This window comes from Zeugodacus cucurbitae, chromosome 6 (genome assembly GCF_028554725.1).
Source record: "Zeugodacus cucurbitae isolate PBARC_wt_2022May chromosome 6, idZeuCucr1.2, whole genome shotgun sequence".
Taxonomy (NCBI): Eukaryota; Metazoa; Arthropoda; class Insecta; order Diptera; family Tephritidae; genus Zeugodacus; species Zeugodacus cucurbitae.
The window spans coordinates 26,264,510-26,277,541 of NC_071671.1; the positions used below are offsets into that span (position 1 = coordinate 26,264,510).

At 33.5% G+C, this 13,032-nt stretch overlaps 1 protein-coding gene across 1 annotated transcript; it reads left to right on the plus strand.

The window, feature by feature from the left end:
• The first annotated feature begins 1,024 nt into the window (after nucleotides 1-1,024).
• Nucleotides 1,025-12,310, plus strand: Abcb1a (ATP-dependent translocase ABCB1). Its single transcript, XM_011187129.3, has 15 exons — nucleotides 1,025-1,250; nucleotides 5,275-5,518; nucleotides 5,924-6,192; nucleotides 7,641-7,812; nucleotides 7,889-8,209; nucleotides 8,270-8,824; nucleotides 8,888-9,058; nucleotides 9,342-9,875; nucleotides 9,943-10,104; nucleotides 10,182-10,385; nucleotides 10,449-10,550; nucleotides 10,610-10,749; nucleotides 10,826-11,387; nucleotides 11,650-11,796; nucleotides 11,866-12,310. The coding sequence occupies exons 1-15, from the start codon at nucleotides 1,144-1,146 to the stop codon at nucleotides 12,061-12,063; spliced, it is 3,888 nt and encodes a 1,295-aa protein (XP_011185431.1). The 5' UTR covers nucleotides 1,025-1,143; the 3' UTR covers nucleotides 12,064-12,310.
• Nucleotides 12,311-13,032: the final 722 nt, after the last annotated feature.

Below are 13,032 nucleotides of genomic sequence, written 5' to 3' on the forward strand. Positions count from 1 at the left end.
TGTTCATTGGTCACGATGAAAATAAACTTGAATGAGCTCGCTACACTGATCGGCATGAGTGGAATTGTGACTTCGTAGCTGAGCACGAAAGTAAAGATACCCAGTAGGAACTTTGTCACATTACATGTTTCATTATATCATTGAACATGCATTTTCGTGCGTCTTTATTTATTTTCAATACATTACTATTAAAAGAAATATATTAGAACCTAAAAGTATTAACTTTACTGTCATTAATTAACTTAAAACATTAAATGTAATACACGACATCAAAGAACAAAACACATCGTTAGTCATTTCCCGCAGGGCACTTTTGCCTAGCGGCGGCACAGCCTTCGTCAGTTTTACTTTGATCCTATTCGTATCACTTTATTTATTTAGCTATACTATTGGTGTTATTTTGGTGGTATGGCTCATTTTTGTTTAACTTGACTGAATTATTGTCTCATGAGACAATTGAGCACTTCAACGATACGTATGAAGAGAAACTTACTCATTTTTCATGTTCTCGCTTTGTGTGCTGTGCGTAAATGTGTTTTAGTGGATCTTTGTGTTTGATGATTTTTGACTTATATGCACTAATACTTCTTTTTGTGTTACTCAACCAATGACTCAAAAAAGGGAATAATTGCAGTTCTCTGGTATACATATATAGTGTGCCACTTGTCGATCTTTCAGCTACATTATCACAAAAATACGAAACACCCTAATGATGGCAAGCATATAAAGCGCCACTTCAAGTTGTAAATATTGACAATTTGTGTACCTGCAAACTTATTGTTTTACATTTACAAAAATTCCAAGCAAATACATACAAACACACCCCCACAAACACACCAACATAGGTGTACACCGAAAAACGATTAATCATTTTATAACTAATAAATTGTATGTCCACCAATTAATTGAGCCGATTGAACAATGTGCAGACGCTACACATTAGTCCCTCCGTTTGATAACTTATCTATGAATATGAAAGCGCTGATTAGCGAAGGAAAGTCTACGCGCATATTAACCACATGGTGTCAGGCAAAATAATTCAGTCGGCGTAAACGCGTGAAAGCATTTAGACGTGGCCTTTTCGAACATTAAATAAATATCGGTGCTATCGAAGCGGACGATCGATAACGTCTGCGCATTAACATGTCGGCTGCGAACGGTATAGCCGAGGACGAAAAGTCCTATTACAAAAATAATATCATAATTGCTGACACCTTAGCGGAGAATGAAAAGGATACAAAGGCGATAATGTAAGTTTCGTCCACTGGACGTTCAAGCGAACATAGTGTGTGTGTTGCGTAAAAAATTCGTAGACATTCGTTCGACAGGCATGGCATGCGCTAGTGTTTTCAAGTCAAGTGTGTTGATAACAAACGTGTATCTAACTGTGCTACAACAGGTGTGAGTCAAGCGAACATGCCGCTGCATGCAAGCATATATGTATATGTATATTTATAAATCGATAATTTATTTGGATTTTGCAAGTCACCGTTAGATTGTGAAATCAGTTTACATTGGTATTAGTACGTGTGCGCCTTTGAGTAAGGAAGCTCAACATTTTAACTGAAACGCTTGTATGTAAATACAAAAATGAAAATGTAAATAAAAATATGTGATTAAAAAGAAAATTTATAAAAAATAATAAACAAATTAAAGCAACAGTAATTTTTAAACACATCTACACATCGCTTTTTTTCCCAAATTTTGTATAATAGCTTACAATTTGTGTGGAAAACCAAAAAAAAAAAAAATAAAATTAAAGATACAAATTTAAAAAATTAAATTTAAAAAAGTGTAAACATTTTATTTTTAATTTAAAATAAAAGTTTGAAATGTTGATAAAATACAACAATAATAAAAAAAATTTAATTACAAATTATTAATTGTTCAAAATTAAAAAAAAAATATAAATATTGAAAAAATAATAAGAATTAAATTTATAATTTAAAAGAAATGTTTGAGCCAGATAGTATTGATAAATAAAAATTATTCCAGGTTTATATTTTAAATTAAAAAATAAAAAAAAAACTATTAGAAAATATTAAAAATTATTATAATTTAATTTAATATTAGTAAACTTCTGAATATTCATATGTACGTATGTATATTAAAAAAGGATAAAAAATATAATATTTTACTTTTAATTTAATATACCAGTTTGAAAGAGATAGTATTTTAAAAAAAAAATTATTGTTTATTTTCAAAAATAATATAAATTAAAATTAAACATAAAAGTGTCAGAATTAATTTAAAAAATTTTCGAATTATTAAAAAAAAGAAATAAAAATGACAAGAGCTGCATTATTTCAAATAATTATCATACAAAAATATTAAAAAATCTAATTTACCAAGAAAATTAATAAATTTTTAAAATTTTTATTAAAAATAATTTTTGTAGTTCTTGTAAAAGTTAAAAGAAAATAGTAGAAAATAAAAATGCAAAACAAATTTGAAGACAAATGTTTAAAAAATTGCAAATTTTTATAAAAAAAATTCTGAATTTTTTTAATTTTTGACAAAAAAAAAACAATTCAATTCAAAAACTGTATTTTGAAAAAAAGGGAAGTTTAAAATTTATTAATTACTAGCTTTTACCCGCGACTTCGTCCGGAACATGATAGAGCAAAACTCCCAGGAAAAAACCATAAAAAAATCACTAACTCATTTCAGTTCTCTGCCTACTTCCTACCCCCTAAGTACGATGACGTGATCATTTTGATCTTATATCCGTTTTTAGGTAACCATCTATTACCTTACTAAATTTCATCAAAATCCGTTCAGCCTTTTAGACGTGAAAGAGCAAAAGTCCCAACGAAAACGACTAAAAATCACTAACTCAATTTAGTTATCTGCCTACTGCTTACCCCCTAAGAACGATGGCGTGATTATTTATAGCCTATGACCATTTCTTGGTTATCATCTATCACCATACCAAATTTCATCAAAATCCGTTCAGTCGTTTAGGCGTGAAAGAGTAACAGACAGACAGAGTTACTTTCGCATTTATAATATTAATGGATATAGATTGTCTAAACATTTTTAAAAATAATTCTGAATTTTTTTTAATAATAAACTTCCATCGAAGCACAACTTGAACCACCAAGCTGCGTACATATATATGTATTTCTTCTCGAAATACCGTGTTGAAAATATGTCTAGCACCACTTAGCTGCCCCAGTAGGTTGACTCTTATGCACGAGTTAAATGCAATTTAAGTGCATGCCATTTGATAGCAATTACTTTTGCACTGCATTACAATTGTGTTGCGTCATTTATTTATACTATTTGATTTACAGATGTTTGTTTTTAATAAAAAATGAAGAAGTGTATTTCATAATATTTGCCAATTGACAACACAATCAATTATGTAAAAAAATCAATAAAATACCGAAGGAGCAGTGTGTTGAGTGTCGTTTAACGTTTAATTAAGGAAGTAAATATGAAATATAATGTTAACTTAAATATTTAAATTAAAAAAATATATACTTTCAAATTCAATCATATACACGTAGCATTTGAAGTTAGCACATTTCATAAGCAACCGCTGTATATAAATTAATAGAAAATCAACAAATTAATTGCATTTTTATATATTTGTATCTTAATTTATTTAATTAAGCGCTTAGCGTAGCAGTTATCAGCTATAATTAGATAAATGTACTCATAAATTGAGTAGTAATACAGTAAACGCTTGTTGGCGGGTGCACCGTGACGTATGCGCAACTATTTTGATCTGAGGATTTGACTACATGAAAACTTTAAACAGACTTAATAATAATTACAAATTAAATTCATTTTATATATTATATATATTTTCAAATCAAATTGCATATTCTACATTCTAAATAAATTAATAAATATGTATGTATGTATACACGTATGTATATACATATGTATTTGCTGGCGTCTAATCAATGTAGGGGCGGTAATGCAAAATTAACAATAATTTGAAATTACGTTGAAATGCATTAGATGCAGCAGTAAGAACGTTCTTGTAAATGTTATTTATTTATTTTTTTTTCATTTATTAAGATAACAAAATTAAAAAAAAAATAAAAAAAATTATTAGATTATTATTATTTATCTTTAAAATTATTCGAAAGAAAAATATTTTATATAAATTATTAAATATCATATAATTAAATTAATATTATTAGTTGTAAATAATTTTTTTTTAATTAAATTAGTTATAAATAAAAAAAAATTTTAAATTTAATAATTTTAATAACATGTACATTGCTAAAAATTTAAAAAGTCATCCAATATTTCTTTATTAGTCCACGTCTATCATAAAACAATTAGTGCTGTCTTTTGCCAATAAAATTATGTACTGCAAATTGTGATAAGCTGATGAAATGCGAAATATTTTGATTAAATTTACAGAAACAATACTATGTATACTATGCAGTCAACAGTCGGCAATTACTACGCTTATTGATTAAATCACGTGATAAACAAAGAAACAAACATCTACATATGTATGTGTGTATGTATGTATGTATGTATGTGCTTATGTAAACACTTAATTCAACAACGGCGTGTGTACAAAATTATTTTCATTGTTAAAAATTTCGCACACGTTTCTGCAGCGCTGCCATAATTATCTAAATTTGATAATACATACATATGTATATACAAAATAATTGCTTATAATTATTTTTGAATATAATTTGGTTTATAAATTGATTGACATGTTAGATAGGTATATGTATGCATGATAAAAATATTAGAAGAGTACAGTGGTTCCCAAACTTTCGTTTAAAATAAATTATTAAATTATTGAAATACACAAAGATTTTACAAAATATAATTTTAATTGTTTAATATTTGTTGTCTTTTATAACACTGGCACATATTTTATAAAATTTTCGTATTTTTTTAATAAAAAAAGCGAAACATATTGTCCAAAAATATTATTTTTAAAATTGCATTCCCAAATATTTTATAAAAATAATTTAGTTTCGTATTATTGTTTATTAAAATAAAATTGCATATTTTGTAAAACAAAATTAATTTAAATAATAACATATTTTATAAAAATTATTTAATCGAAATTTTTTTTTATTAAAAAAATTAAAAAAAAATTTTTTATTAAAAAAATTAAAAAAAAAAAAATTGATTTTAATTCTCGAATATTTTAGAAAAATATGTATTTTTATATTTTTATTTTTTTTGTAAACTAATTTTGTCAATTTACAACAAATACTTTTTGTCATTATTGAATATTTTTTATACATACAAAAACTCATATATTCCTATTACTTCTTCAAATAGGCAAATCTCCAATGGCGATTCGCAAGCAACTGCAACGAAAACGAAGAAAAATAAGAAGTCCAAAAAAGACGATGATGATAAGGGTGCTGAGAAAGAAGATGACGTGGAGCCAGTTGGATTTTTCAAAATGTTTCGCTATTCAACGACTAAGGATAGGCTACTGTACTTCTTGGGTTTTCTATGCGCCGTAGCGACTGGCTTGACAACCCCTGCGAATAGCTTGATTTTTGGTAATTTGGCAGATGTAAGTACTTAATGAATGCTTTGTTTTTGGACATTACTCACTGGTGCTTGAGTACCAAGTCCAAGTACGCACACACTTACTCCATGTTATTGTCTACGCATTTTTTGAGATAATAAATTCGACATATGTACCGAGTTATCTTATCTTTCGCCAATATGCCTAAGCCATCAAAAGACCTGCGTGCGTATGTGTATATCTATGAAAAAAAAAACAAAAATAATATTTTTCTTTTTTATTTTGATTTTTCAAAAAAACACAAATAATATTGATGTGCTGAAAGTACAAATTTTCTATTTTAACATTTACCTTTAAAGACTAGAGACGGGGTCTTGATAGTAACTTTAATATAACCGCTAATGACATAAATATAATTTCTTATAATTGATTTTTTTTTTTAATTTACAGTCCATGATCGTCTTTGGCAGCCTTGCAAATAAGACACGTATTTCCTCGGACGATGCACTTTTAGACGCCGTGGAAACATTTGCCTTCCAAAACAGTATGATCGGCATAATTATGCTTGTGGGCAGTTACATATCGATAATGACATTTAATTATGCCGCCAATGCGCAAATATTACGGATACGTGGAAAATTCATTAGATCCATATTGCACCAGGATATGTCGTGGTACGATTTCAATCAGAGCGGAGAGGTGGCAAGCAGAATGAATGAGTAAGTTCAACCATAAACTAGACTAAATCTTCTCTCTAATACAAGTTCATTACTATCTATATCAGTATCTGTCATTCTTTATTATTCCTTTTTGGACGTAAAAACCTTTAGTAATACCTGAAATGGCGCCATCACATCGACATATTTATTACAAGTATTGAACTAGTTTTAAAGATTACAAGTCTTTTCTGAGATAAGATAATAGCGTTAACTTTATTTCCCTATAGTGTTGTTTAGTAAACATTACAACATCGTGGGTTCTACTTTCGCCGCCCGTAAGACTAAATTTGGCATAATATTCCCTTGACCCCTTTCACAGAGCTACCCATGTTCGTAAACTTTTATTTTCTGATAAAATTTTTCATGTATTTCTAATCTATTTTGCGCACTTATCCAATGTCATTGAGACTTTTGTCTGGAACACCTCATTCATAACCTGCTGGGAAGTGAATTAGTTATACAGTACTCTACAACTAGTTTAAATTGATTTGCAAGTGCACCAACTGTTCTTTAAAAGTACTTTTTATGCGATCCTCCGATATATCCAACGACGGATTTTGGTCTGAAATTTAACAGTTTATTCCCAGTTCAAAGCCGATTCATTCTATATCTCTTATGCATTCTATGTTCTCTGATTAGTTCAATCTGTATTCTCAGCTACAATTTTGTTCCAGATTTGATTAAAATCTTCAATTTTTATTATTGAAAAAGTATTAATTCAACGCCGCGTTCGGATTTTCAACCAACTCTCCATAAACGAGGTGTAAATCTCATGTTTTTCTAACCAGTTTATTTTTAGTCAGGGAACTCTAGTACCTGACACCAACTGTTATTTTTGTTATCTTAGTTGTCGAGTAATTTGAAAATGTTCATATGTATGTATATCTAATCGCTGCAAAAAACCCGATCAATAGCATTGTAAAATGTAGAGTATATCTTGCTGAAATATCTCTAAAAAAAGTCATAGAATTACCTTCCATTGGATATGTAAAATTTAAGATTTTGCATTGTCATTACTATATGGCAATAATTTTTACAAATCATGCTTATGAGTAAAAAAATATGTATATACGAATAGAGTTTTAGCAGCCTAATCTTTTTAAGATTAGATCATTGCGCGTCATTAGAGATATTCTGTCGCAGGCAGGTCAATTGCAAAAGTGGTACATTCTACTGATTTTGGCTTTCCGATTTCAAATTATCTACTTATCAATACACAATCCGCTCCACTTGAATGACGCTATAAAGAATAAAGAAATTATTTTTTTTATTTATCTTATTTAGAATTAATAATTAAGTCTTTTGATAGCCTTAATAAACCATTATACAAATCAATATTTGCTTTGCTCTCAGAACATAACATCTACAATGGTGGTTCTGAGTATACGAGTATGTCTTAACATCTCTTTATATTATCTATAAATTAAAATCCAAATATCTTTCAACAGAGATTTGTCCAAAATGGAGGACGGTATCGCTGAGAAAGATGTGATGTTCGTGCATTTTATGGTGGCTTTTGTCGGCTCTCTGTCCTTAGCCTTTTACAAAGGCTGGGAGTTGTCTTTGGTCTGTCTTAGCAGTTTGCCGGTCACTTTTATAGCGCTTGGCCTAGTGTCTTATGTAAGTACTCGTACATATGTATATACATATATTTCAAGTTTTTTTTTCAACTTACCTGATCTCTAACATACACTAGGCCACCTCGAAATTGTCGAAACAAGAATTGAATGTTTATGCCGCGGCTGGCAACATTGCAGAGGAGGCACTGAGCGGTATACGTACGGTGAAAACTTTCGAGGGCGAATATAAAGAGGTGCAAGCGTATAAATCACAAATTGTCGATGCGCGTAAAATCAATATCAAGCGTAATATGTTTTCCGGTTTGGGCTTCGGTTTGCTCTGGTTCTTCATTTACGCCTCATATGCTTTGGCTTTCTGGTATGGTGTTGGTTTGGTCTTAAAGAGTTACGATCATGTTCCCGGCTATGACAATTATACTCCCGGCAATATGATAACGGTAAGTTATTATCTCATTTGTTAATTATGGCAGCAACACTACTCCCTACATTGTCTGTAGATATTTTTCTCTGTAATGATGGGTTCCATGAATATTGGCATGGCCTCACCATATATCGAAGCTTTTGGCATTGCGAAGGGCGCTTGCGCTAAAGTATTTAAACTTATCGAACAAGTACCGACTATAAATCCCATCGAACCGAAAGGTAAAAATTTGAATCAACCTTTGGTACACATCGAATTGCGTGATGTCAGTTTCAAATATCCATCACGTGATGAAGTGCTAATTTTAAATAAATTAAATTTGAAAATCAAACGTGGCCAAACGATAGCACTGGTCGGTTCATCGGGTTGTGGCAAATCGACGATAATACAGTTGGTGCAACGTTTCTACGATCCCCAAGAGGGTAGTGTCTACTTCAATGATGTCGATTTGAAAGACATTAATATTACTTGGCTGCGTGAGCGCATAGGTGTTGTCGGACAGGAGCCAGTACTTTTTGGCACAACAATCTATGAGAACATACGCTATGGTCGTGAAGATGCCACCAGAGAGATGATCATTGCGGCTGCCACAGCGGCGAATGCGCATACCTTTATAAATAAGTTGCCAAAGGTAAGTCTTGAATGCATTTACCAGTTGCAATTTATTACAGAAAATTATATTTTTTGTCTTTAGGGTCTTGATACTTTAGTTGGTGAACGCGGCGCTCAGTTGTCGGGTGGACAGAAGCAAAGAATCGCCATCGCACGTGCTCTTGTGAGAGATCCCGAAATACTGTTACTGGACGAAGCGACCTCTGCATTGGATACTGCTAGCGAAGCCAAAGTACAAGCAGCTCTTGAGAAGGTAAATTGAGATTGAAGTAGAGAATATACAACTGCTTGAAAGTACAGACCAATTTTGAACTTGATCATGTACTTTGATCTAGTAGAGCAATACGATAGTTTTAGAATAATGTGTTCAAAGGATTCCGTTAGAATCCTCAAATAAAAACTGAAACAAATCTACGTCTGGATTAGGTACCACCTTTTTTTGTTGTAGGGTTCCACAAACTTGTTTATTGTCTTATTTCCAACTCTGTCTTATTGCTTTTCTCCTTGATTAATTTCTAATCACATCCAATTTTCAGGCGAGCAAAGGCCGTACAACAATCATTGTGGCCCATCGTCTATCGACAATACGACGTGCCGATCGCATTATAGTAATTAATCAGGGTGAGGTCGTCGAAAGCGGTACGCATGCCGAATTAATGGATCTCAAGTCACACTATTATAATTTGGTAACAACACAATTGGGCGATGAGCCCGTTACCGCGGAAGTACAAAATAGCGATAAAACCAACAATTTCTTCGGCACGAAAGATGAGGATGAAGAACTGATTGATTTTAAAACTGAAGAGGACGCTTTAATTGAAGAAAATCTTGATGACTCGTCGCTTTGGCCGATATTAAAAATGAATACACCCGAATGGCCGCAACTCTTATGTGGTGTGCTGTCATCGGCTATAATGGGCTGTGCTATGCCTGTGTTCGCTGTGCTCTTCGGGGAAATTCTGGAAGTATTGTCGGTTCCAGATAATACGTATGTGCGCGAAAACACGAATAAATACAGTTTATATTTCTTGATAACCGGCATTATTGTGGGCCTGGCAACATTTATACAGGTGAGAGAAGTTCGAAGCGGTTCAAAGTTTTATTATGAAATTCAATTAAAATTTGTGTGCATATCAGATTTATCTCTTCGGCATTGCTGGCGAGAAATTAACCGAACGCCTCAGAGGTCTGATGTTTGAGACTATACTCAAACAAGAAGTCGCTTGGTTCGATGACAAAGCCAATAGTACGGGCAGTCTTTGTTCGCGTCTTTCCGGCGATGCGTCTGCCGTTCAAGGTGTAAGTATATATTAAACCAAGATTTATGTGAGAGTCCAAAGTTCTAATTATGCAATCCATAAAAAAATATTTTCCAGGCAACCGGTCAACGTATCGGTACCATTGTTCAATCACTGGCCACCATCGTCTTAGGTGTCGGCCTATCCATGTACTATGAATGGAGTTTGGGTTTGTTGGCCCTGGCATTTGCACCATTTATATTGGTTGCAGCGTTTCTACAGCGCAAGGTGATGGCTCAGGAGAATATGGGCACTGCCAAAGCTATGGAGAATTGTACAAAGGTATGGATCGGTTGAATTATGAAGTCAGAAAGAAATAAACCATAATATTATATTCCTTTGAAGCTCGCCGTTGAGGTTGTTTCGAACATACGCACGGTTGCATCTTTGGGCAGAGAAGAGATGTTTTACCAACAATATATGGATTTACTACATCCAGCCATGAATGTAAGTTTACAAATCTCATAAATTGTGTAACCTAATTCTAAATGAAAAATCTCCCACAGCAAGCCAAGAAGAATACACATTTCCGTGGTTTAGTATATGGTTTGGCCAGATCACTTATGTTCTTCGCGTTTGCAGCTTGTATGTATTATGGCGGTTGGTGTGTCGTACACAAAGGCATGGATTTCGGTAATGTGTTCAAGTAAGTGTCCGCAATTTTCTCTTCTTTCCGTTATCTCTTCTATGTACTGATATAAATTCGTCTATGCACGTTCCAGGGTCTCACAAGCTTTGATTATGGGCACAGCCTCAATTGCTAATGCACTGGCGTTTGCACCCAACTTCCAGAAGGGTGTTACAGCAGCAAAGAAAATATTCTTACTTTTCAGTCGCGTGCCGAAAATCCAAGATAAACCCGGTGTATCGCTTGTACCATGGACTGCTGAAGGCGAGGTAGATTTCAAGGAAGTCAAATTCAGTTATCCAACACGTGCCGAAATTCCCGTACTTAGAGGCATAATAATGAATATGCATAAGGGTCAGAAAATCGCCTTAGTAGGCTCCTCTGGCTGTGGCAAGTCTACGTGCATACAACTACTACAACGTTTCTATGATGTGGATGGCGGTTCAGTAGCCATCGATAATAATGACTTACGCAATCTGGCACTCACTAATTTACGCCAACAATTGGGTATTGTCTCACAAGAGCCGATATTATTCGATAGATCCATTAAGGATAATATTGCCTATGGTGATAATAAACGAGAAGTCTCTGAACAGGAGATATTTGCGGCCGCGAAGAAAGCGAATATACACAATTTCGTCTCATCATTGCCATTGGTAGGTATTGGTTCAGATCCAGTACAAGAATGATAGGGATGAGATAGTGACAGCTTCTTTTATTAATTTGACGTATTTTTTGACGTCACGACGTAATTTGTTCTCTCAATTCCGTTCCAAAAATTAACTGTTAAAATTTGTCGTAATCTGTAGTTCCATTATTCTTTGTAAAGTATTAGTACTAGCTCAGCCCTCAAAGTTGGACGATATTATCGTTTGAAGTGCCTATAATATATATGACCCTTTTTGCTTAAACTTACAGGGTTATGAGACGCGTATGGGTGAAAAAGGTACACAATTGTCGGGTGGTCAAAAACAACGTATCGCCATTGCTCGCGCTATGGTAAGAAATCCGAAGATATTGTTACTGGACGAAGCCACATCGGCGCTTGATGCTGAGAGTGAAAAGGTAACGGAGACATTTTGAAAATTTCCCCAAAAAACAGAAGAGATTTACTAATCATTTAATTCTATACAGGTCGTTCAAGAGGCTTTAGATGCGGTTAGTGAGGGACGTACCACCATTAGTATAGCGCATAGATTATCAACCATTGTTGATTCGGATGTGATATTTGTACTCGACAATGGTCAAGTGGCGGAGAGTGGTTCGCACAAGGAGCTCTTGAAATTACATGGCATCTATCACACGTTGTGGAGATTGCAAACCGGTGCTTAAGGATAACGTTGAGACTGTACTACACTTGTTAATATTATATACACAAAATGTAAAGTTTAAAATAATCAATGGCTGTATACATACATACATATTTTTATGTGCTATGCTAATTATGTTAGTATTTATGGAGTTGCAATATTTTATTTATTGTAAGTTAATTCTTTTTTAACTTTAAGCTTAATTAAACTATGAGCTTAAAACAAAAATATACGAAACGTTTAAGCTAAGTAGAGAAATATTTTGTACACGTCCGTATGTATGTATGTAATTATATTAAAAATAGGCAATAAAACTAAAGTATTAATTGTCATAATTATATATATGTAATATATATAATATTGGAGGATGGGATCATGTGTAGAAGTTCACGCAAGTGAGGAAAGTTTTTGATTGTCACTCACTTGGGAGTGGCCAGAAACGATTCTTCTCCACATGGTTCAAGCAGCTCACGACTTCCGGTTTTAGACCAAGTATCCTCTGGGTAGCCAACAGACATCCGTTTGAAGGCGAGCTAAAGTGAGAAGGCGAAGCCCGCTTATGCGGTTGTGCGTAGGGTTTGGGACCCACCACATAAAAACACCCCCCAATGAAAAATCTACGAAAGCCTCGGATGAGACACCCCCCTTTTGATGACGACCCCTGCAAACGTTTTAAGGATAATGATATAAGGGCATGCACCTGGAATGTCCGGACCCTTAATTGGGAAGGTGCCTCTGCCCAGCTGGTTGATGTCCTCATACGACTTAAGGCTGACATCACCGCCATCCAAGAAGTGCGATGGACGGGACAAGGACGGAAGAAGGTGGGTCCTTGTGACATCTACTACAGCGGCCATATAAAGGAGCGCAAATTTGGTGTTGGATTTGTGGTGGGAGAGAGACTCCGTCGCAGAGTCCTGGCATTCACCCCGGTGGATGAACGTCTAGCCACAATCCGCATCAAAGCGAGGTTCTTCAACATATCGCTGAT

Bases quoted from the DNA above. Each gene is read 5' to 3' on its own strand.
- Abcb1a (XM_011187129.3), top strand. From the start codon at position 1,144: ATGTCGGCTGCGAACGGTATAGCCGAGGACGAAAAGTCCTATTACAAA. The intron at 8,210-8,269 runs GTAAGTTATTAT...CATTGTCTGTAG, and splicing joins CTCCCGGCAATATGATAACG to ATATTTTTCTCTGTAATGAT. The intron at 10,551-10,609 runs GTAAGTTTACAA...AATCTCCCACAG, and splicing joins TACTACATCCAGCCATGAAT to CAAGCCAAGAAGAATACACA.